General features: G+C 38.6%; 1 protein-coding gene across 1 annotated transcript in view; it reads right to left on the reverse strand.

Moving 5' to 3' along the window:
- Positions 1-6,983: 6,983 nt before the first annotated feature.
- EDIL3 (EGF like repeats and discoidin domains 3) overlaps positions 6,984-27,048 on the reverse strand; it is a 262,647-nt gene continuing 242,582 nt past the window's right edge. Inside the window, exons 9-10 of the mRNA XM_034072882.1 lie at positions 21,160-21,315; positions 6,984-10,883 (exon numbers count right to left, since the gene is read on the reverse strand). Coding sequence (XP_033928773.1) covers positions 10,734-10,883; positions 21,160-21,315 — 306 coding nt within the window. The 3' untranslated portion in view covers positions 6,984-10,733. The remainder of the gene's footprint in view (positions 10,884-21,159; positions 21,316-27,048) is intronic.

The raw sequence follows: 27,048 nt of genomic DNA on the forward strand, positions 1-27,048 counted from the left end.
CCTTTTCCACTGCTAAACTGTGAACACAAGGTTCTGTGTAAAATCCACCAGGATCAGGGCTGATCCCATCAATACTTCCACTGTAGAGCTAGAGGGGAGGACCCTCATTTGTGGAGAATAATGAATGAAAAAAGGGTTGTTCATAGAAGTGTCTCTCCCCAGCACAGACCAAGCTATACATTCCCTGGTTTAAAATTGTGCTGCACTGGCCAGAAGAATCAGTCCAGGATGTCTTGTGATTGTAAATGAATGCTAATGAGCCTTTGCATGTTCTTCAGTCAAAACACTGCTTTGCTGAATTTCATGGAATCACAGACTGGTTTTGACAGGAAGGGACACTTAAAGCTCATCCAGTTCCAAATCCCTGACATGAGAAGGGACACCTTCCACTAGACCAGGTTGCTCCAAGCCCCGTCCAACCTGGTCTTGAACACTGCCAGGGATGGGGCAGCCACAGCTTCTCTGGGCAGCCTGTGCCAGGGCCTCAGCACCCTCACAGGGAAGAACTGCCTAAGAGCTCATCTCAGTCTCCCCTCTGTCAGGTTAAAGCCATTCCCCTTGTCCTGTCCCTACAGGCCTTTGTCAAAAGTCCCTCTCCAACTTTATTGCAGTAGGTGATCTGGGCTATAAAAGTATAAGTACATTTGATTGTTTCATTGTGACACTGGAATATGACCAAAAGGATTACCAATATATACAGAGGGCTCAAAGTAAGTGGTAAAAAAACACAAACCCCCAAACCCTCAAACCCCAGCTATGATGCACTCCTCAGTGATTTACTAACAAACTGTACCAGTGAAGATTCCTCCCAGGACAGTGCAAGGCTATTTTGTAGTCATTAATGAGAGATACCAGGTAGGAGTTAGGCACTTGAGTTAGCATTTGAGCCTTCGTGATGCTGAGCTGTTGCCTTGCTGCCTGAAAAGAGTGTGGCACCCATTGGAAAGCACTGTTGACTGGGCTGTTGACATCAGTGGTGTCTCAAGCAGCTCTGCCATCTGGTATGATGAGGATGGTAGACCAGTACCGTACATCTCATCATGGATTTCGTCTGACTTTGGGAACATATTAGTTCATTCAAGCACTAAAAATGCATTGCAGACATTAATCTGAATAGAATATAATCCATTGGAAAAGAAATTAACCACAAATGCATTTTTTTGCAGGCCATAGGAATGTTTGTGGTAAAGCCTAGGGAGAAGATTGCTAAATGTTTAAAAATATCAGAACTGTTTTAGCTGAAGTGCAGTCTTTTATACTATGAAGGGATTAACTGGGACATGTTTACTGAGCCATTCCTGTTACCCACTCTGTGTTTACAGATGTAAACTGTGCATGCCATTCAGTCAGCTCAGCAGTTCCACTGCAACTGGGCAAATTTTCCTTCCCCACATCACACCTAGCTCCAGACCTGCTCTGGTTTGGAAGTCTAGCTTTAGACTCCCAGAAATATTTGAGGAATGTGACCGTTACAGTTAAACGTTCTCAGTGAAAAGCCATATGTGAATAGATGCTTTCATTCTATGATTCCCACAGCTGAACAACACTTTCTATTACAGCTCAGAAACTGGAAAGAAATGGAAAGGTGGAGCAGCCAATGCAAGTGCTATATATGTATATTATGTAAATATTGGCTCAGATTCTTCTGGAAGCCACACTGACTCCTATCTGGAAACTGAATAACTTTGTGAACAAGAAAACCTTTTTACCTATTCTGATCATTGGTCAATGATGTCTTTTAAAATTAAATACTTGCAAATCACTCAGAAAAGGGAAAAAATGGCTTTAAAACAAAGAAGTGCTTCTGACTTTCAAGTAATGCTGCCTGTTCGCATTTGAAAGAAAGTCCATTTCTGTCTAAGCCTCAAAGCCAAGATGATTAAACAAACCAGGAACCTAAATAAAACACCCACAAACAACCACTCTCCCTGCATCCCCACTTACTTTTCTTAAATAAAAGCAAATTAAATCAGCATACTTATTATGAACAGCTAGTGTAGGTTGATGAATTTAATTAACATCTTTGAAATGCTAGTTCCAAAATGTTAGAGTGAAAAAATTAATAAAACAAAGGCTAATCACACTGCTGAATGTACAGGTCTTGAGCATGCACAGCCACACTTTGTCCTCCACATGGGCAGGGTCTTAATGGCAGCATTTGTGAGACAGCTCTCATCTTCAGTTCATAGATCAGTGCATTTTTCAGCCTTGGGAGTCTAGACCTGGTGCTCTAGACCTTATTTCCTACATCAGTGGTGCAAGAATAGGGAATCTGAAACAGTAAAAGAGAAAAAGGTACTGTGCAGGTATACATGTATCAAATCCGTGTATGCTAGAGAAAGATGGGCATTTTCATGGGGCACATCCCTGCAATGAATTGTACTCAGTGACAAATTGAGCCTAAAGGAGAAAGCAGCACAATGTATTTCAGTTTTGAGATTTTCAAAGTTTAGGAAAATTATACAGACTGGGATGTAGAGAAACCAGTAACCAATGGTGTTCCTCAAGTGACTAGTTTGATATCTTCATCAGTGACTTGGACAGTGGGATTGAGTGCACCCTCGGCAAGTTTGCTGATATCACCAAGCTGTGTGGTGGGGTTGTCATGATGGAGGGAAAGGAAGGGATCAAGAGATCTGGACAGGATGGAGAAGTGAGACCACACAAAACTCATGGAGTTCAACAAGACCAAGTGCAAGGTGCTGCACATGGCTTGGGCAATCCCCAGCACAAACACAGACTGGGGCAGACTGGATGGAGCAACCCTGAGGAGAAGGAGTTGAGGATGTTGGGTGACAGAAGCTCCCCATGACCCACCTTCAGTGTGTGCTTGAGCTCAGAATCCCCCTCCATGTGGGCTGCATCCCAGAGCGTGAGTTTCAGGTTGAGGGAGGGGATTCTTCCCCTCTACACAGATCTCACGATATCCCAGCTGGAGTACTGTGTCCAGATCTAGGGTCCGCAGTATGAGAAAGACATGGACCTGTTAGAGTGCATCCTCCATTTTCAGATGGCTGGAACACCTTACACGAATAAAGGCTGAAGGAGTTGGGGCTGTTCAGCCTGGAGAAGAGATGGATCCAGGGAGACCTTATTGCAGCGTTTCAATATATAGAGGGTGCCTACAAGAAAGCTGGAGATGAACTATCTACAAAGGGCATGTACTGACAGGACAAGGGCCAATGACTAAACTAGGGTAGATTTAGATTGGGTGTAAGGAGGAAATTCTTTCCCCTGAGGGTGGTGAGACACAGGAACAGTTTGTTCAGAGAAGCTGTGCATGCTCCACCATTGGAAGTTTCCAAGGCCAGGTTGGATGGGGCTTTGAACAGCCTATCTAGCGGAAGGTGTCCCTGCCCATTGAAAGAGGGTTGGACTAGATTATAGTTGAAGATCCTTTCCAACCCAGACTGTTTTGTGATTTTCTATGTACTTAACACAAAATTGTCCCCAAAATTATACAACACCTACAACTCCTGGAAACAGAAAAAGGGACCTCTAACAGATATGATTTCCTATAAAACAAATCCTAATTTCTTCAATCTTTTCTGCAAGGAGTAGAAGAAATTAGTGAGAGAAGGGGCAATATACTCAAACTGTCACTGGTATTACCCACACCAAAAGGTTTGCTAGAAATGGAATTAACTTTTAGGCTTACTGATCAGTGTCCTGATGCATACTGGATTTATTTGGGCAGTTCTGTAGAAAATGACAGCTATTGTGACAGCAAGGGAAACACAATCACCCTTTGGCTTCCTCATTGCTCTCTATTCCAGTGGGGGTTGGTCTCTGCTCCCAGTGGACAAAGAATATGACAGAAGGAAATGGCCTCAAGCTGCACAAAAGGAGGTTTATACTGGATATTAGGAAAAATTTCTTCTGCAAAAGGATGGTCAGGCATTGGAACAGGTTGCCTGGGGCAGTGGTGGAGTCACCGTCCCTGGGAATGTTCGCGAACTGTGTAGACAAGGCCCTTACTGACCTGGTTTAATGGTGGACTTGGCAGTGCTGAGGTAAAGGTTGGACTTGATGATCTTGAAGGTTTTTTCCAACCTAGATGATTCTACGATTCTATGGTGTTATGGTATGTATACGTATATGTACTTAAAATATGTGCACATCATATTCACATCAGCAATGCATGCTTTAATTGCTTATTTAAAAAATCTGCATCAGTGCCTCTTCTAATGAAGCTGTGAAACTGGTATAGTAATGCGTCCCATGTAATTAAGGAATTTCTCTAAATAAAATATTGTAAAGGCAACAGCATTCCAGAAAAAAAATAGAACAGAAGTAAAATGTGAGAAATGAAGATTCAGAAAATCTATTTTTTTCTGTACAATTCAATTAATAATATAGGTCTCAGACATGATATATGTTTTTCATTTGAAATTGTGTTGTGTTGATGTCAAACACCAGCTAAGCCCCACACAGTTGATAGCTCAGTGTTTCACCAGGACAGGGTACAGAATATAAAGGTCAAAAGTGAAAAGCTAGTGGGCTGAGATAAAAACAGTTTAATGAGTGAAGGAAAAAGAGAATAAAAACCAAACCAAAGCCACAAAGTGATGCAAAGGCAGTCAGTCACCACTTCCCACATTGACTTGATACCCTTGCAGTTTCCAAGCAATGGCCCATTCCCAGGTAAATCCATCCCAGCCAAACTTAGTACAAAAGTCTATAATGCTTTGGTCCATAGGGTCCACATCACAGTGTCTGATACGTTCATGAGAACATGCTATATCATTTTTTAAGGTGCCTTTTATCCTGCATCAGTGGATTGCATGTATATTTTATGCCCAATACTCTGCGTACTTAATTGTATTTATTGTGGTCAAGGCAATACATTTCTCTATGGCACCTGATGACCTCTCGGAGCATCCCAGAAAACCAATATATTTCAAGATGTTCATTTAGCCTGCTTTTGATTTTCCAGTCTGATGCAAATGATTAGTGACCTTTCCTACCATCTTTTGAGGGCTGACATCCTTCATCTAGCATGTGGCTATTAGAAATGTGCTTACTGACCTACCATCTGATGTGCAACCTCAAATAAACGCAATGCATTAACTTGTAAACCAGCAAGAAAACAGCATCAGAAAAATTATGGTGATGAAGAGACCGTGTTATGACTGTTCTCTCTGTTTCTTGTGCCCCACATGTATTTCACTAGGTTATTTGTGCTTACCATACATTCCCATACATGTGGAACCTCCTTCGAAATTGATATATATACTATAACGAAACACAAATGGTATTGTTACTAAAGTGTACTGGTAAAATAAATTTTGCTGCCCCCTTAGGAAGCTAAATTGTGAGAGCAAGATGTGTTTCCATGTTCTTATGTTCAGACGCATTTAAATGTATATATTTACAGCTCCCCAAATGCTGATACTGATGTACCATTGAAAGATAATCTGCAATAAATGCAGTTATAAAGCTATGCAACAGGTTCCTCATATAAGTTTTACCTTGTGTTTTATGTTCTTAATTTAAAGCAGTCTTTCACATCCTAAAGTGTAATTCTCTATTAAGAAAATTATGCAAATTTAGAAAATAAGTTTGCTTCAGTAGAATTATCTTCTATTTTTTCCAATTTCATTTTATGAGGCTAAGTGATTACAGGTCACTTATTTATCACTGGTGACATAGCGATCACTGAGTGAAGAGATTAATCTCCTGTTATTTCAATCTAAGGCACAAAGTAAGTGTCACAGAAGTATCAGAGGCTACTTATTTCATAATGATGTAGAGTGTTTATATGCATATTAATCCACTGAGCTCATTAGCAACGTGTATGGGAGGATGGACATTGATAAATAGTTGCTATCTGAAGAGAATTACTCATTATTTCTCTCATTGTCTTCATTAGAGTTCCTGGGTATCTATATAATGAAGAATGAGAGGAAAAAATCACTTTTCATTCCTTCAAGAACAGGCCCCATGTTTCATGAAAGAGTTGCAATTTATAATTAAAAGTCAGAAAGATTCAAGATACATACTTTCAGAAATTAATGACTGAAGCAATAGCATTCAGCCATGATTCACCAAAAGTAATCCCCTTTTTGTGCACACCATTATATTCTCATTTTTAAGACTGGTAGGGATATGTAATCAGAAAAAATTGCAACTTGAACCAAGCCAATTCTGTGACTTTTCTGTTGAAAGACAATATGCTGTTTGTGTCCACACTGTGTATTTGGCAAAGGTACCCATCATCTGTGGATGCTTTTTGTCTCTAAAGACAATTTTTGGTGAAAGGATGCAAGCTGAAATAGGATATGAAAGCATTATTCTGGGTCAGTAAGGAGTAAAAATCATAATTACGTTAAAACTTTTTTAAACTTTCATTGCTTAGAGTGGGAGTCCACGGCTTTTCCATGCACTACTTTAACCTCCAGGCCTCTTTGGAAACAGAAATGAGGCAATTAATGAAACTAAGGAATTTTGGGGAGCAGTCTATAGAAAATCAAGCAGAGGCAAGGGAGTGAGCAAGCATTGGCCCTGCTTTGGCATATCTGCTGGAAGCCCCATAAGGGGTTTGCACTGTAGCTGCTGTTTATCTTCTTGGAAATTAATTTGCCTATGCAGGACTGAAGAAGAGAGGATAAAGATTGATAAACATCCCAAGAAATTTGACTTAAAGAAAATGAAAGCATAAACATCCCAAGAAATTTGACTTAAAGAAAATGAAAGCATCAGTTTACATTTCCAGTGCTCAGACAGACAGCACCAAGATAGAAAAAAGTATTTTCAGACTCATTCAAATCTTTGCTTTTTTTATCTGAAAGAAGGAAGAGGACACACTGAAGGGAGTTCAGAACCTTGATACTGCTAGAAACAAACTTACCTACAACAAAGACGCCGTGAATGCATCCCTGAAAATGCCACATCATATCTGTGCTCCTCATTTGCTGCCAGTAAGGCTGAGATAAGTGGTGTCTCCTTTAAGGTACTGAAATATAAGTGCTTCAAAAATTACCTCATTTTTCAAAAGTTTTATTGTTAAGTTTGAAGACTAGACAAGGTCATACTGGTTTTACATCGTTCTACATGATTTAAGTATATACAAACCCATTTGAATATAACACAGCTTGAAGGGTTGCAAAGGTGTCTCAGATACTTCTGTACTTACTGACACATCAGAAGCTAGCACTGAATACTATAGATCATATTTGTTGTACAGCAAAGATACACTCACTTTGTATCCTTAGTCTTCAAACCTCACACTAATTTGTATGCAGCCATTCCAAAAGAGAAAGTCAACCTCAAAACCAGAGCCAGTTTAACGTGATAAGCCCTTAACAGAATATAGATATAATGACACCTTGTGCCAGTGCTTTATTTCCCAGCCTATAAATGTAGCACATAACAGAGCTACAGAGAGGTGAAGCTTGCCTACAAATACTTAACTGGTTTAAGCTGAAATATAATAGGAGAACATTTTCAGTCTTGTTCAATGCCATTGTTACAATTAATACAGAAGTCAAGGACCCTTTTGTATTTCTCTACCCCCTCCTAAAGGGACATACCCCTTCCTGCACTTATTCTGGTTTTGGGATGCCAGTTGCTTTCACTGGCAGAGTACACTTGTGTCAGCTTATAACTTGTCCCAGATGTCAGTGGTGTTCACCAGGACAAGAAAATAAAATTAAAGTGAAAAGGTTTTCATTCTAGACCATAACCTGATTCTCATCTGTTTTGTTAATTTTGAAGTACTCCACAGAAATCAAGAGTTATTTCAGACTTATACTGCTGACACTGGGAGCAAACTTCGCTGCTATGGCTGCGCAATGCCATCTAATGAAAGCTTCTTGGTAGATAAGGAATAATTTCATTTAGAAAAAAGCCCCACTATGCTGGTTGACATTATAAGGGCATCGCATGTATGATTATTCTATAAATTATCACAGAGTACTATCATGATGTATGGAGCTTTCTCTGCATGTTGTGAAGACTGCTGGCAGATGAAATTTGACACAGGATATAATGATGAAAACACTCAACACTAAATAAATACAAACTAAAATTACTATGTTAGGTATCATGACATCGCTATTTTTATATGCAGATGAATGAAAAACAATTAAATTACTAAGCCAACAAAGATTAATTCAAAACCAAAATTGATGTTACATGATAAAAGTCACTCAAGAACAAAGAACAAATATTTCAGAACATCAAAACAAGTTGGTAAGCTAGGGAGCCTGATTTTCTGAAATGGCCTTCCATTTTTTGGGGTACAGTTGACTAATGAAATAGCTACATGCTGTTCTTCATATCTGTAATTAAATTCAGAGTCAATTGTTCTCCCATAACAGGAATTTTTTTTGATCTCTTTAAATATTGTGCATACCCTGAAGATACAAATATTACTTTTTTTTTAAATTTAATTTTATTTGTTATTTATCTTTTCTTTTGTATAGCCAAGTGCAAAACTTGGGCAGTAAGGTGATTTAGGAACACACTTGTCCTCCATTATTAATTTCTTTTTTTCTCTCTTTAGAAGTACCACCATGATTGACTTTCTCTTTAAAATTGCTCACTATGCTTGAAGACCACTCCATATACACATCATTAATGAACTGCTGTTAACACGGTTACAGACAAGACAGTAACAGTCTAGTGGCTTTTGTTAAGCAGCACAAAGTAAAAAATAAAGAACAAACTTTGCAGTGTTGCACAGGACCTCAACATTTCTTACACATACTTTTACCTTTTCATGACTGTTCTTTATAAGTCTTTAAATGTCTAAGCCTTATAAAATAAATACTTGTATAAATACAGTTTAAGGATTAAATCATTTTATAGAGGCAGGGTGTTCTTTTTCTTAAAATGTGACAGTTTAAGTGACATTATCAGAAAACCGCCACCAATATATCCCCAATTCTTGTATGTAAAATTCCTGGCTGCTATTCTAGAGTCTTTCACAGTTCAATGGATAATATATTTTGCCTGTGGTGGAGAATGTGAGATTAAATGCAGGTTTTTGAAATCCAAACCATTTTGTTTCCAAAGTAAATTTTACCCTTTGAAGACTGTGGGCCAGCTAGTTGTTTGCCTGGGAAGCAGTGCCCAGGTTCATACTTCAGTATTTCATTGAGAATGGAAAAGTAACAAAAAATAAGTTCAGCAACATTCACTAGAACATGCAGCTGTATATTTCTCTCTCTCTTTCTCCCTACATTAGCATGTTATGAAATCAAAAGGGTGGCAGTAATCCCAAATGCTGTTATTTCAGGTAACAGATAAAGTGTTCCCATAGTCCTTGTCCTGGGATTTTTTTAGACTTGGGTGCTACACTAACATAGTCACAGAGCACTTTACTTAAAAGGAGCTTGGAGTGTTGTGCAAAGGTTCGTAGTGTTATCTCCATCATCAAGGGAAACTGAGACATGTGGGGGAATGTCCTCCCTACTACTCCACTTTTCCTCCTAAAACCTGTTTCTTAAACTGGGGTCCATGCTGGCTAGCATAAACACATACCCAAACACATAGCATGTATAAAGCATTTCTGCAGATGAGACATGGTAAAAATCAACCCTCTTGTAGCTCACTGGCATATGTATTAAGAGATGTAGTTGGGAGTGAAGGGTAATGAGTGCCCAGCTTTGATGAACTCCTATGGCACCTCTTGCCTTCATGCCTAGGAGGAAGGCTGTGAGCACCACCATAAGAACCCCCGGAGAGGGCTTCCTGGCAGTAAGGGTGTCATTCTTTCTGTGTGTCTTTTAGCACTTGCTTCCTTCATGTTTACCTCCTCACAGAAACTGAGGAGGTTTCTGAAAAAAGTAATTGGGCAAGCAGGTCTGTCTATGGTTTTGGGCTTACCGCTGGGCAAGTCAAGGAACAGGCTCAGGATTTCTGGTGTTCTGAGTGCCTTTACCTATGTGGGTACTTCAGACGAAATACCACTAGTACCCTGGTGTCTCATCTCAGCCTCCTTCAAAAAATGCATCTCAAGCAAAATTAATAAACTTTGGCAAATTCATTAACTTCATAATATACTGATAAGCAGGTTATTTTTTTTTCCATATGCAAACAGTTCACCTCTTTCAAGGAAAAATAATATCATTGGTGTTACAAAACTGAAATGATGGAGGTCATGTCTATAGCATGCAAAACAGAGACAGAACAGGGGGCTAGTTAGGAAAATCCTTTAGGTACATAAACTCTGTTCAGATGAAAGTGATGAAAGGTAGCTTCTAATATAACAGGTACTATGTTTTACAGTACCACAGAATACCTTCCAAATATATGTCATAAATACTGACAGTGTTTGATAGGCACAATTACTATAATGCAGTCATCCCCAAGTAAACTTATTGCTAAAAGCTGCAGTATCACTTTTTGCAAGTAAGATGAAAGTATGATTTATGGAGAACTCGTCAGCCCAATATTTCTAAAGCTGCAGACGAGCTTTGTCATGCTATTTCTCTTCCCCTGTAAAAAGGATGCTGCTGTTTTTCCTTAACACGCTTCAACTAGTCAGAACAACTCAAAGGAGAACTAGAAAGATAATTCCACAGCAGAAGGGACAACATTAACATATTTCAAGGACAAAATTGGATTGGATCATTTAAAGAGCAGGCTTAGACCTCCTTGTGAAAGACAGTTAGCGGCCTACCATAAAATGAGCACTTGTTTATGAAAAACCCACTCAGCATCCTACAGGCTTTGCAGTTTCTTCTGCGAAGAGACTTGAGCTACACCGAGAGATGCAGAGGTCTGCCTCAGTCCTCTGCTGCGCAGCCCAGCAGCTCTGACCGCAGGGTGATCCTGCCGTACCATGACCATGGGAGGATGCGGATGTGCCGGGCATAGATTGGAGGGTCGATGACATTCTTACGGTGTGTGTCATTGTCGAAATTTCCCTGGAACACCTGAAGGGCAAGTAGCGAGAAGATTTAAGACTGTGTGGCTTAAGGAACAAATGTGGTACACACCTGATATTCCCAGGCATTTCTTCACACCAAATTTCATTACAGAATCATTGAACAGTTTGGGTTGGAAGGGACCTTAAAGCTCATCCAGTTCCAACCCCCTGCCATGGGCAGGGACACCTTCCACTAGACCAGGTTGCTCCAGGCCCCATCAACTCTGGCCTCGAACACTGACAGGGATGGGGCACTCACAGCTTCCTTGGGCAACCTGTGCCAGTGCCTCACTCTCACACTAAAGAACTTCTTCCTTATATCTAACCTAAATCTCCCATTTTATGTATAAAAGCATTACCCCTTGTCCTATCACTACATCCCCTGACCATCTGGACACACAACTGATGCTGCTAAAGCACTTGCCTTTGCCGAGGCCTTGGGATTTCATTGCATGCTAGAGACCTCAGAGCTAGGTATGAGTGTGGCATGCTCAGTCCTGGTACAGGTTTAGCCTTTGGCTCAAAGCATAACCTGCTGTTATGCCAAAACCCAGGGCTCCACTGTAAAAGTTACATAGAAATCATTAACATTTAAGAAATCAAATATGTTTTTACTTGGCATTTGCATCATGTTGAATTAATTCCAAGCTATCCTGTTATTGTTTCCAATAAAATAACATTAATAATTAAAGTTAAGTGGATTTTTTTTGGTATCATTTATGAATGCAGCTTGGATGCAACTGTAGAAGGCCTTGCAAAGATAGAGATTCTCAAGGATGCTATCTTCTGTCAAACAAAAGTAAGCATATGAATTAAGGGCACCGGTTTGTAACCAGATTAAAGAACCCTAGCACAGTATAGTGCATGTTACACTCTCATTTCCACTAGTAGGCATTAGTCAATAGATAACTAAGATCCTGAACTTTTGCCTGTGTTAAAACACCACCAGATTTTCCCCCAGTATTTAAACTCAAAGGCCACGGAAACCTCTTTTGGCAAAATGATCAGATTATTCCCTTGGGATATTTTCAGGCTTTTATGGGAAATTTTCATTCTCTTCAAATGTCAGCTAATTCACTTCTCACTTGTAAAAACTGAATTTGATGACTTTTTGAAAATCGTGACTTTTTGGTCTCTATGCTGCACAATTTCGTTGAATTTTGAAATCTTCTTCAAGTGCAATCAATTCAGCATCTTGAACAAAACATGTATCCTCCACTAGTTACACTTTTCCACAAGTGGTAAATATTCCTTCTTGTCTGGCATCATGCTAACACAGAGGTTGAAGCACTGAAACATCCAGGAGTAAAGACAGAGAAAATTGCAGATAGGCTGACCCACAGAAACGAGTGTTATGAACCTAACGAAAAAATGTATTTACCACAGGAAAACACGTTTGTTGTCGAAGTACAGTGTTGATTACATAAATCAGCTGGAGTTTGGGCTAAGAAGATTGGGCCTGAATTTGGGTTTCATCTGTGGTAATATAGCATACAATAGAAGGCAGTAAGCTCATTATTAAAATTACAGAGTGGCATCCCCAAGGTACAATATGCAGTTAGGAAAGGGATATTTTCATTTGATTCCTTGCACATGCCTGCAATATATCTGTTGATTTTTACTTTTTTTTCATACCAAGCAAGATGATAAGCAATGCAGAACTGCAGACAATTCATGTTGCAAGACTATTGGAAAATTCTCTTCGTCCCTATTTTATTTTCCCTACTAAGATATATTTCAAAGATAACATATAAATGCAGGCTTAGAACAAGAAACGTTTACCAGAAGAACCATTATATAGCCCCAGTACATGTATCTGCACACAGCTACGTGAAATGGATAAAGTTATGTGAAGCAAACCAAGCACCAAACATAGCTTAAGAAGGTGGGATTATGCCATTTACTTAGAGCAGGAAAGCAAGAATTAAATTTTATTTCTAATTCCTACATGATTTCTTTAGCACTTGAAGTAAAACTCATCTCCTTCAGAGGTTAATTCAGACAAATCAGAAATCTACCTTCCTCAAAAGTCAAGATCCATTTTTAAGAAATTAATTAAATGTGTGAAGATCAGAAAAAGGGGTTTTGGGAAATGAAGTTACGAGAAAGTGAGGGAAGCTTTGTCAGCACCCGCAAATGTGACCTGCACAAACTATAACATTCTAAGAGCAAGTTTTGCTGTGAATCCATGGCAAACTTCTTAGGGTGAAAAATATATTTTTTTGTCACTCTTTGGTTTTGTAGCCAAAGTTGGAGTCAAGAAACTTGGAAAGAGCAGAGAGGACAAAGGACAAAAGCTGTACATCTGACTTAGTACTACAAAAGAGCTATTTCTGTAGCTGAAAGTAATTTTTCTTTAATTAAATGCTGCTTTATTCCCAAACAGTCAATACTAAATGAAACACCTAAGCAATTAAAGCCCCTTGAAGAGATGGTACCCTCCTACCATAAATGATCATGCCTCACACTTGTTTCTGAGGAGTCTGTTTCAGTAGTCAACACCTCTGAGCACTGTTATGACTTATTAGCATTCAAGAAGATGCTGTTGGAGTTCTATGTAATTTTTCAGATGAAAAAAATGCATAATGACAGTAAAACCCAAGCTGATTAGTAGTCAAGGGATAAAGAGCAGAGTATAAGTTGTTAACATGTCAGTGCATAATGCCAGTGCATATCTTCATTTTGAGTTCTGGGTGGGTGCAGATCTGGTCCTGCCTTATCTCAAATAGCAGATATACAGAGTGAAGCAGCAAGATAGCCGCAAGCATGGAAGAACATCCTTTGAACATGATTAAACAGACTAAGTCTCTTCACCTCGGAAGCACAGAGATGTGGCAAAATATAAGTAGCATGGAGAAAATCAACAGTGAGCAGTATTGCCATAAGGGGACTAGGAATGATAGCAGGTTTGTCTTGAACCACCTTAAAGGTCATGGTGCCCCATATAACACATACGTGAACTGTGGCACAGCTTCTTAGAATCACAGCCTGGTTTGGATTGGAAAGGACCTTAAAGCTCATCCAGTTCCAACCACCTGCCATGGGAAGGGATACCTTCCACTAGACCAAGTTGTTCCAAGCCCCGTCCAACCTGGCCTTGAGCACTGCCAGGGATGGAGCACCCACAGCTTCTCTGGGCACCCTGTGCCAGGGCCTCACCACCCTCACAGGAAGAACTTCTGCCTAAGAGCTCATCTCAGTCTCCCCTCTGTCAGGTTAAAGCCATTCCCCCTTGTTCTGTCCCTACAGGCCCTTGTCCAAGACCCCTCTTGAGGTTTCTTGCAGGTATTGGAAAGTTTCTGTTCCACAGCCTGTAACTACTGTTAAAGAAGTGTTACAAGTAAAATTAACAGGGACTATTAGAGAATCAGGTAGAAGAAAGCAAGACCCTAGGGAACTACACTAGGGAAGATCAACAGGCTTATGTGCTTTCTTCTTTAGAAGTCTGCTACATGTATCTCCATACAGTGGTTATATCTATTTATGTATGTCTGTACTCAAAAGGTGTAACTTACTAAAATATTTACCCAGCAGATTCAGCAAGTTTACACATGCACGCCTCACACACATATGTGCTGCTCCTCTGTATCTTTAGGTTCTTACAGCTGCCATTAAAAGAAAAAACAGTAGACAAATTCATGCTGTTCTGTTTTTAAATATGATAACTTATTTTATGATCAGTTAATGCAAAAGAGAATGAAAACCTGGAAAATATGCACTGGTATTCTCTGCCAAAAATATGTTTCAAAATATAAAAAAGTCTTCTTTATAATTGTGTCCAATAAGCAATTTGGATGTCTTGCCTTCAAGCATTCACTAAGATTTTTAAATAGGACTGTTTCACAGCGTATGCAGCAAATTCAAGTAACAACAATGTAAGTTGATTTATATTTTAAAAAGAAAACCATTGCACGTTCTAAAACATAATAAGTTATGAGAAACATCTGAAGAATAGCATATTACCACTGCTGTGTGCTTTGCTCCAAACACAGAGCTGGAAATCAGACTTTAGGGCACATCCACAGGACTCATTAACTGGCAGTTGCAGTAAGACTGTGGTGCTGTGTCACTGGATATGCACAAAGGACAAAGATTCAGGGAGTCTGATTCTCTACAGAGAATCTTTCTGGATCTCATGTCTCAGAAACTTTAACTAAATGAAAAATCTGTTATCAGCCATAGTTCCTGATATTTATGATAATGGCTGAGAGCTGAGACTTTAATAGGCAAGCTTTAGATGGTGAAGTCATTACGTTGTATGCTGTACCTTTCTGAGCAGAATATCTTAAACATGAAACTTCATAGAGCAGCTAATCCTGCTTATATTAGAGCTATACTTAGAAACAGTTATACCTGTCTTCTGTTTGGAGTTTGTTTCAGCATAGAACATCTCACTGTTTTGACATATAGTTTAAAATCTAAAATTAATTTCAAATCTAAAAAGAAGCTGAATGAAAAATTATTTTTGACAGCCCTATTCCTTTATCTTGGAAACATTTTATTTCTTTATTATTATTCACTGAAGAAGATTTGCTTAAGCAAAGAGAGGAAATTTGCAGATTTGAACAGCCCATTTAAAAGTTTTTGGCTCTTGATGGAGTAAGCTTTTCACCATGAAGAGTTACAAGTGAACAAAACTGGCTAAAAGACAGTGAACAACATCTTGGTTTTTCACCAGAAATAGAGCTACTCTTTACAGGCATACTGCATCTTTTTGGAAGATGCTTTCCACTAGAAAAGACCGTGAAGATGTTTTTAATGTACAAACGTGTGTGCGCACATATGCTTTTGGAAAAAAAGAAATTATTTCTTTTCAGTTAGAATACATAAAGTCTCTAGGCGTGAATTTTCTACTCTTGATCTTGGTCATCTTCCTTTCTTCATCATCAAACACTTTTCCCCTGACTGGCTGATGACAGCAGTTGGTTGGCATGTAATTGTTAGCTGTGGAAACGAGCCCTGTGTCAGGAGAAGGACTGCCTTTTCCCTCTTTGTAATACATGAATAAGAACTTATATTACATGAACTTTATTATTTCTTCAAGTTCAGAACAGACACCAGGCACATAAATCTTTTAAACTTGTGAAATTTACTATCACATTCTTGCCATTTTTAACTCTTGATCTGTCTACTGATGCTACTAAAACAGGATTTTACTCCACTGTACATAGTTAGTAGGTGCTTTATGACAGACATTCAAAGACAAGCAAAAATACAAATATTCTGAAGACCAACTTCCCTCCAGAGATGCTTCTGGAAATTCAAGCCAAAGACTGATTATATGAACATATTGTCTTCCTTCAGCTCTTATTGTGGTAAAAGGGAAAAGGATATGTGCTGGAGGCACAACCTGGAATGAGTATATCTAGATCTTAATCCCACACAGATCATGTTAACTCAGTTGAAAGCAATAGAAGTCACTCATAATTTAAACCAGTGCAGAAAATAAATACTGTTAGATTAGAAATATTAAGTAATAGCATTAAATAATAAAAATTTAAATAACGTTACTAAAGAAAGTTCTTTAGCTGTGCAAAGTATGTAGAGTATATGCAGGAGCTGAATCTATCAATGTAAACCAGCCACTGTAATAATTAAACACCGCACACAAAAACCATTAGCAAATCTAGCAGAACAATTTTTAACCTGACATGATCTAACTTTTAATTTTTAAATAGGTTCCTGTCTTCTGTTGCTGTGGCAATTAACTATGTATACAAAGCATATAACTTACAACTAGTTCATAATTTTGTGCACAAATCCAGTGTCCATTTGCATACTGAATTGTCTATCTACAATTAACTGCACTGCTGATGGCTAATAGTGACTGACAGTGCTGCGGACTGCTGGCCTTCTGTAGGCTGCTTCCAAATGTTCTCATGTTATTTTAAAAAATGGCCTCTAAAATGCCATTTGACATTGCAGCTGGCCTTGAGTTACCTACAGCAGGCCATGCAATTTATGAAACATGTGGAAACTGATTAAAAAAAAAAATGTCAGATTTGGTTTGTATGTCCTTAGCTTTAGAGGCATAGTGAGCTACTGACCTCTAGTTGAGAAAAACAAGATAGCTATTAGCTCTGGTCCTTTTTCTAAAATATATTTTCTTCCTACTTGCCAGTCTGCAATGGAATTTATTTTGGTTCTTGACGTCAAGAGAAAAAGCTTTCATATTTCTCAGGCAGCTCATTCAAACTATTTAAAATGAAAGAGACATTTAAAAGACACATTTCCCTCCCCTTCTTCCCCCTATTCATTTGCATTCATAGAGGTTCGGCAAAGATATGAACTCATATGATGGCTGTTAAAATAGCAGAAGCCAAACGGGAGCTGCAGGAGCCCCTCTTCTTGGAACAGGTTCACCATTTGCAATGGTGCAAAGAAGAAAACAGCACCATATTTCCTTCTGTTTGAAATTACTGGGAATAGCTTCAGGAGTTCACTGAGATCATCTGATACATTAGGACTCACCCTGTAAATTGCTGAATAGTGAGATGGAGGCATCAGACAGAACAGAGCTTTCAGGTCTTACATCAAACTTTATAACGTCACAATATGACTATTACCAACCTACCAATATGTCCATATTTCTGCATCTGAGGTGTTCTTTTTATCTTTGCTTTTCCAGAATGTAAAATGGCATATTTTCTTCTGACTTTAGCTATTTTTCTCTTATCCTGTCCTCCTTTTCCTTAAACATTTTGGAAAAATCTTTCTCCTAATTTATTGGATGATAGCACAAGGATTACAGGATGAGTATAGGATGACTAAATCACCTGCAGAGGGAATAAGGAATCTATGGTATTCTATAATCTGCAGAAGAAATCAAGATGTTCAGTTAATGAATAGAATGAATGAGGGTAAATTATAAATAATTCATGCTTGCTGTTGTTGATAGTTGCCAGTGTGTGCCTTTCATCTCCCTTCCATATTTCCCGGGGACAGAAGAAACAAAGTTTCACTTTGCTGTGAAAACACATTTTCTTCTACAGTGTTCTTGTATTTTGGGCCAAATCTTGTATCATAACTTAAGCTAAGGAAATTGTTGTGGATCCTGTGCAAAGCTGTTACTATCAGAAAGGACCAGGGATGCTATTTTTCTTCTGCTCCCCATGGATAAGATATATTGTGGCTTTTCTTAATCTGCTTTTGTTTTTCATATATATTTTTGTCCCACTGCAAAGGCCAGAGTGTAGCCAGCATTTCTGGTTCTATACATATCCAGCGTGGACAAGGGCCACCAGAATACACTGGATCAACACACACTTAGCTGGAGCAGTGATGAAGGGTTTGGTGTCAAACAGTAAGATTTTACTGGGTGAGTGCAATTTGTGTATTCACAGTAATAAAATGGATGATGGAAATAGATTTGCTTGTTAGAAGTCAAGATGTGGCTAAGCTTTCCCCATTTTGAAAGGCAGGATCAAAGTTCAGAGTGGTCTTGACAAAATTATATCAATGGTGTAATTTGATAACAATGAGTAGCAAGTCAAACCTTAGGAAGTCATAACTAACGTCACAGGTAGAATATGGAGAAAAATGGAGTAAGCACTAGTTCCATGCTAAAGACTGCAACACTACAGCAAGTTTTCGAAACCACACTTCAAGAAGGGCTCATCCAAGAAGAACACAGAAGACTGATCTGAGGTTGAGAAAACATACACTTTGAGAAAAGGCTGAAAGAACATATAATTGTTGTGGTTTTTTCCTTTTCCAAGAAGAAATCCTTTAACATACTTCAAACAAGATTAAGACAACACTTCTTTTTGCCTGTGAGGACAGCAGGTGTGTTGCTGTGATGGCAATAAGCAATCTTTCCACTTTTATGATATTTAAACAAGGGAGTGTAGACTTTTCATCACCAGCTATTAAATGATAATCTGATGGAGAATGGTGCAGGGTACAATCATTGTATGAGGTGAAGGACAGGTGAGTGAATTAAGCTTTAGTTCTGAAAAGGAATTGTTGAGCCTACTCCTAGAGTGGCAGGACAGGACCTGGGGCTTGTTTGATCTCATTCCTGCTGAGGATACCTCAGAGGGGATGGAAAGAAAGGAGCACAGTCTTTACAAAGGTCAACAAATAATGCGTCTAGATGATGTCTTGAGATCCTTTCTAGCCCTGCATCCTATAAAGTTTTGCCAAGTTCACTGACAGACTGCTAGCATTTCTGGAATGTCAGATCCTGCTGTAAGACTTTGAAATTTCCAGAACTGTGTCATAGTATAGTTTGGACTAATGTTTGCTTATCAAAGGCTGAGATCTAGTCTTGTATCAAGGATCTTATTTTGTATATATTTAAATTCAGAAGTTGTTACTTCTAATATTCAGGTAAATGTATTTGATCACATTCTACTTTCAACTGCTCTTAATTTCTTAAAGAATCATAATAATATGCATCTATTTTATTCTTAGGGATGTTAATTAATATGGTATGTGAGATGTTTTAATAAGACAATAATTAAGAGTTTTCCATTGTTTCTCATAGAATATGAATTTAGCAATTAACAATCCAGCTGATGATGAAAGCGAGAAGAATTTAATCGCCTTGGCAAAGGTTATAAACAAGTGTAGACTGTTTATAACATTTGCCATTGCCATTTATAAGAGTGCTGTCAAGTCAGAGTGATCTGCTTGTGATTGCTACTCTGTTCTTCATCAAAGACTTGAACGCATGTTCTCTATTTTAGTAACTTGAATGAAACAGATTGCTAATACAAGTTTGGCTTGGAGAAAACATTCCTCTCACAGCAGATCTTTTGCTTCTGTTTTTAAATGCCAGGGACTTACAACGGGATGAAATGGTTATCTGTCATTTATATTGAATGCCTTTATGGTACATCTACAAAAGGTGAGTTGTTTCCAATTTTTATGTAACAACCAATTATACAAGACACATCCATAATCACTGGAGGACCTTCTCAGTTGGATGGCTAAAGCAACTGATTTTGTTTTCCCTACCTAAAGTACTTTAGAGTTTGGTGGGGAAAAGTCTCAGAGCAAGTTAAAACCGCAGTAAACTGCCATTTGGCTTTTAAGACTGGGACTCTACAGTATCATCTTTGGATAACAATCTTACAAACATAACACTTCTGTGCAGACACATACACCCACCTAGGTACATATTTAATCCAGTAATTTAGAACACCTTTTCCTAAAAATAATAGGTGTATATTTGATCAATAACTTAAAATCATCAAAATTTAAGAAATGCAGCTGCCTAACCCTTCATTAATAGATCTACCTGTACTTACACAACACAGATCAATACATACAAAATACCAAAAGCTTTCTTATTACTTAGAAAGAAAAAAAAAACAAAAAACTAACCTATATGGAGGGTATGAAATTTTACTGAAGAATTTTTGTTTACTTTAAGAAAAATAAGGACAAGTAGGAACATTCATCACTATGTTAAAAACACCGTGTTTGAGACATGCAGCATCAGACATCTGTTATTTTTATTAATGTATCTTTTGTTTCAATCAGACAAAATACCACTAAGACATTTAACTAATAATTCACATTTCATCAGCTTGCTTAATGTTTCTCTTAAGCAATTCATATGCTGTAATCTCTTTCTTAAGAGATGGTATTATGAATTCAGGTGTATAAAAGTGTAATACAGTTTAAAGGAAAGGTATAATATCCTAAATGACAAAAGTTAAATGCTTGCAGGTAAATCAATTAGCAAACCTATACTTTCTCTATGCCTCTCATTAAACATTTGCAAAGAAAGTTGAGAAACTTTTTATGTTTTGTATTCATTTAATAGTGCAATAAAACAATAATCTTTCAATTGGGTATTTGAAACCCAATGATTAATTTCCACTTAAAAATTAAGCCAAAATGGCTATATAATGAGGTATCCTAAAGACATGCTTTACAGAAAACTACAGAAAATAATGCATACTTATCAAAATATGCACAGAGACACAATTTTTGAATATACAAATAAACTTCTATTTATATACCTTCTCCTCTAGAGTTAAAGGAAGAAGCAATTCCAATAAATGGAGAATCATAAAGTTTTATGTCCCATATTTAATAGTGTTAAATCATGTGCACTGCATTGATAGGTATGATATTACTGCACTATGAATGTCACTGTGTTATATGACTCTTTTTCATTCACCTTGACTTTTATCCGTGTGATTCCACACATATGGAACCCTATGAAGCAGGCAGCATGCAATAATCTACAGTCATACAGCACTGGTGTTACTACAGATGTAGACCTCTGGAGTAATGGAAGTGAAATATCAATCTTCTATTTGTTTTACCTTATCCTTCTTTTGTTTGTCATCTTGGTATGTGACCCAGTGCTCCCCGTCATTACTGTAAGCAAGCTTGTAGGATCCCACAAATTGGATGTGACCAAAATCTTTAGCTCCTTGTGTAATTATGCCAGTGATTTTTGTAGGGGCAAGCAGGTCAACCTGAACAGAACAAGACAGAAATAAACCAGAAGAATGTAATTAGTTTCAGTTTCAGTTTGCAGTCTGACCTCACATCACACCAAAGCAAAATGGTGCAGCATGTCACACATTTTTTGAAGCCCCTTAGTTCATGGTGAAAGAGGACCCAATCCAAAAGGTGACTTTGCACTGTTTTGGAATCATGCCCTTCTGCAAGCTCCAAGGCCATACACTACCCCAGCGAAACAGCAGCCTCCAGTGCAAATAATCTGCAGACAAAAAGTGTTCCCATGGGCTTTTAATAATCAGAATACAGTAATTCAGAGTCTGCTTCCCCAAGCACCTTTCCATTTCCTTTGTAATAACAGAGCCCATGCTTTACGAAGCCATTCAAAACATCTGCTATCACACTTCTTTTCCTGCTGAACCTTTCTTCTCTCTTCAAGCCTTTATTTCTTTTTCTACCTCTAAAGCTCTAACTTTGACAGTTCTTGATTTTCTTTTCTTTTTTATTTGTGTAATCTTAGCACAAGAGTTTTAAAAAAGCAAGGCAGAAATCTTAAAACTTAACAAAATCTGAGGTTCCAAGTGGCTTTCATGTGGGTCAGCACATCTGAGATCAGTTCTTTTGAACCAGAACCTGACACTGAATATAAAAGATTTGGGCCAGATGCCTTGGATTAAAATGATCAAGGAACAGAATACAATAACAGAATTAAATTGACCTAATAATGTATTTTTAGAGGAAGAATAGAGGAGTTGAATTCCCTATTAAAATTGACATTTTCTTGAAATGTGAAGGTAAAATTGAGGTTTCATTCTGTGCTCCTGTGCTCTCCAGCAATGTGCCAAGCCAGTGAAAAAAAAAAAAAAAAAAAGAGAAGACAAAAATGTAGATTTACATCAAACAATAAATGGCTGTGAAGCAGTAGACGTTTTTAATATTGTCTGTTAAATGAGACAAGAGATACTAATAGTAAAAATATTACAGTAAAATGACGGGAGTGCTGAACTCCATGAGAAGATCAATGATGTTTTACTGCAAGAAATTAAAAGGAGAAGGTGAAGAAATAAAGAATTTCTTGCCGATCAAATGCAGTGTTGCAACTCTGGGAACTTGAGGTCCCCTTAGCAAACTAGATTTTGACTGAAATATGGGTTAAGACAGAAGAACAGATGTGATACAAAGCATAAAAAGTTAGTCATGAGAAGAGAATGAAAAATAATCAAGTATAAGAATTCATCTAGTCCAAGACAGTGCCTTAGAAAGACAGACACTACAGTTTGGATTGTATAATAAAGAAAACAGCAAATTGTAAGAGTACATTTATAAGAAGAGGTAAAATGAATTCTTAGTGCAATCAGACAAGCAACACCGAGAGCCCTGCCCCAACATTTGAAGACAGATAGCAAATAATAAGCAGCAAATCCCTTTAAGAAAAGGATTTAATACTTTTTAATAAAGCTTTAATACTGAGACACTGTGACAGTAAGTGGAAGATGTCATTGGTTCTGCCATAATGAACTGGTTTATTGCCATCTGATAGCAGCAGTGTTGCTAGGAGAAGCACCCCAGAGTGTGAAGGAAGTATCCTTGGGAGGCAAAACTCTTTTTGTTTTCAGTTGTGGTTACTGGAGAGAGACTGTGGGACTCAATCAACAATTACTCAGCACAGTAGTCTGATTTGGATGCTCTTATGGACTGCTTGAAGGGACTTCTTTCTCCTGTAAGGCTTGCAAGGGAACTTCCTTCCATAGCCTAAGCGGGCCTCTGGGAAATGAACGCTGCTGATTAGTGCAAGTCTTTCTTTCATGAATTAATAAACACCATGTCTCCAGACCTTGCTTCCAAACATTTTGGAGTCTAAATGAATAGTCTGTTTGTCAAAAAGGCTTATCTGGTAAGGAATCACTAATTGGTCCACATTTTCAGGCAGTTCAACTAAACATTTCAGAGTCAACTTCAGATTCTCTTTATAAATAATTTTGACATTACCATTTTACAGGGTAACCTCTTTTTTAGCAGAGAACACTCCTTATATTCAAAGTCAATGTCTCTCCTGTTAACTTGAAAAAATGCCTCCAAAAATCAGTTGTTTATTTTTAAAATGTTGCAATTAACAAATGTTGCAATTGACAAATATTTTACATGGCCATGACACTCAAAAGTATTCCTCACTGAAATTCAGAACAGGGAGAAAAAAAATCTCATTAAGATTCAGGGGATTTCAAAGGTAGAAATCACAATGAATCTTTATTATCCCATAGATCCAATGTTAATAAAAACGTCCTAGTAACATGTTTATTTTATATTTATCCTATGTTCTTATAGGACATACCCAGTGGTCTTATACTCTTGTTCAGAAAAATTATGTGGGAAGCTGACAGGTAATTTGGCATATGTTCAGCCTGTTTCTGAAAGACTCACATAGCACTATGTAGAATATGGGTTTGCGTTTGTGTGCATTATGTTAAAAAAATGGGAAAAAGAAATAATGAGTAGACAGATTCTGTTCTAGGTCTTGACAATAGAAACAATATAGATTCCTGGAGATAAAGAAACAAAGTAAAAGAGTATAGCACCAGTATCTCCCTCTCTAAATACTAAAGTATTAGTATCTTATTTACTTATTTATTCATAAGCTGAAGAGAAGCCTTCAGGTCATAAAAATTGCTTAATCTAGCAATATAGAGCTTCCCCTCTGTGGCTTTATAACCTTCAACAAAGGGTTAACTCTCTTGCTTTTCATTCTTCCTACTGAAAGTACTTGAGAATATAAAAGTAAGAAGAATTTACACCAATTTCTAGGCAAAACATTTGCATTAAAATAGCTGAAAATAAACTTGTAACTTCCCATCAGAATGCAGAACACATTTATTCAGTTAATACAGACTGCAAGTAACAGCCAATCAAACAAATTACCAGGGAGAGAAGTTGAATTAACACACAACCACTACGTATTCTTCAAAGCTGAATGTGATTAACAGGATCAGAATGTGACTTTGGCTTTTTCAGTGAAGCAGAATTTAAAACAAGGTAGAGGCAATTAGCCTGTAACTGATAGGATCATTAGCTGGTTACAAGAAGAACCATGGTTTACAGTTTAATGTACATTTCTACAAGCAGCTGATCAAAAAGCAGTTTAACATCCTGTGTCTGAAAGAACTCTCTCGGGCTATAGCTACTCCCTTTTCCCACCTTGCTTCAGATGTTAAAGATGATTCAGTGTGATTTGGAGGAGAATTAATTTAAGAAATAGTACAAGGATAAATCCATATGAGTATGAAATATTTTTAATGAACCACTTCATGGATGTGCAGCATGAACTCCGGTGTCAGCGTGCAGTTAAATGTACAGTGAGTAGGTCTTCCTGATCAGCAGAAAAGTTGCATGCATGCTCTGTCCCTGCTCTGAGCAGCACAGAGCTGATAAACTTCAGCTCTCAGGATCTGACTATGCAGATATGGCTACCATGACTGTTCATATAGCCACCAGAACTCCTTGAGAACTGCCATGTACAGAGACCTTCTACCTGGCAACATTCATTTCTCTCAAGAAAAGGAACCTAGGCATGAGACACTTCTAGACATTTGGGATAGCTGTCCATAAACCAGTTTGGATCTGCAAGCAGTACAACTGCATCTGCATTCACTGTGCATGAGCACAGCCATAATGCTTCTGGACTCATGGCAATGTATTGCCTACAGCAACCTACTGATTGGTCATTGTTTAACCCCAGCCAGCAACTAAGGACCACTCATCTGCTCACTCACATATCCCCGCACCTGGTGGGAGGGGGAGGAGAACTGGTAAAGGTAAAACCCATGGTTGGAGATAAGAACAGTTAATTGAAATTAAATATAATAACAACAAAACAATGACAACTACAATAATGAAGATGAAAATGGAAACAACAAAAAGAGAGTGATGATTAAACCCCAGGAATGTCAAGTGATGCCCAATATCATTGTTCATCACCCACTTACCGATACCGAGCCTGCCCCCCAGCAGTTACTGGTCCCCTCTGGGTAGCTCCCCACAGTTTATATACAGGGCACGATGTGCTGTGGTATGGAATAACCCTTTTGCTAGCTTCGATGAGCTGTCCTGTCTCTGCTCCCTCCTGGTTTCTTGTGCCCCTCTTCAATGGCAAAGCATGAGAGAGCGAACAGCCCTCGATTAGGTAAGCATTACTGAGCAACAACTAAAACATCTCTGTGTTATCAGCATTATTCTCAGACAAAAGCCAAAACACAGCACTGTACCAGCTGAAAGCAGGACACTGTTGTATCAGAAAGCTCAGTAAAAGCAGGGGGATGGGATTTAACTGAGCCTGTTAGGGACAAGCGCAAGAGAAACATGCTAGGGCTTGAAGGATGGCAGACTAGGGAGGACTATCAATCTATTGTTTCATTTGTGGGAAAGGATAGTTTAGACCCTGTCCTGCAGGTGAAAAAGGGTACTAGGACAAGAGTTAGCAGACCTCACTCACAGAGCTTCAGGTTAGATTCAAAGTACGAGGGGGTCGTAGCTGAACTAGTGAGGCATTGTTCTACTATTAATGAAGACCAAAAGGCCTCTCACCTCCCAAGGGTGCTATCAGTGTGCTCTGCTCGCTCCCTGAAATGCCTGTACACCAATGCACGCAGCATGGGGAATAAACAGGAGGAGTTAGAAGTTTGTGTGTGGTCTAAAGGTTATGACCTAGTGGCAATTACAGAGACATGGTGGGACAGCTCACATGACTGGAATGTGTTCATGGATGGCTATGTCCTTTTTAGGAAAGATAGGTCAGCAAAGCGAGGTGGTGGAGTTGCTCTTTATGTGAGAGAGTGACTAGAATGTATTGAGTTCTGTCCAGGGGCAGATGAGGAGAAAGTGCAATGTCTGTGGGTATGAATTAAGGGACAGGCTGGTACGGGTGATAGAGTTGTGGGAGTCTATTATAGATCTCGTGATCAGGACGAAGGAGTTGATGAGGCTTTCTACAGGCAACTGGAAGTAGCCTCACAACTACATGCCTTAGTCCTCATGGGGGATTTTAACTACCCTGATATTTCCTGGAAGACTCACACAGCCAATCATCCACAGTCTAGGAGGTTCCTCCAGTGCATTGACGATAACTTCTTAATGCAAATGGTGGACAAACCAACTAGGAGAGGAGCGCTGCTAGATTTAGTACTCACCAACAAGGAGGGTTTGGTTGAAGTGGTGATGGTCAATGGCAGCCTTGGTTGCAGTGACCATGAGATGGTGGAGTTTAGGATCCTGTGTGGGAGGAATAGAATACCTAGCAAGGCCACAGTTCTGGATTTCCGAAGGGCCAACTTTGGCCTCTTCAATCAACTGCTAAGGGAAGTCCCATGGGAAAGGGTACTAGGCGGTAAAGGGGCTCATGATAGTTGGTCAGCATTCAAGGACCACTTCTTCCAAGCTCAGGATCAGAGCATCCCAATGAGTAGGAAATCAAGTAAGGGATCTAGGAGACTAGCGTGGTTAAACAAGATGCTGCTGGGCAAACTCAAGTGGAAAAGGAGAATCTATGGATTATGGAAAGAGGGGCTGTCCACTTGGGAGGAATATAGGACAGTTGTTAGAGGATGTAGGGAGGCAATTAGGACAGCTAAGGCCTCCTTGGAAATTAATCTTGCAAGTCGGATTAAGGACAATAGAAAGGGCTTCTTCAAATACATAGCAAATAAAACTAGCACAAGAGGCAATATAGGCCCACTGTTGAACAAGGTGGGTGCCCT

Source organism: Melopsittacus undulatus, chromosome Z, assembly GCF_012275295.1.
Source record: "Melopsittacus undulatus isolate bMelUnd1 chromosome Z, bMelUnd1.mat.Z, whole genome shotgun sequence".
NCBI lineage: Eukaryota > Metazoa > Chordata > Aves > Psittaciformes > Psittaculidae > Melopsittacus > Melopsittacus undulatus.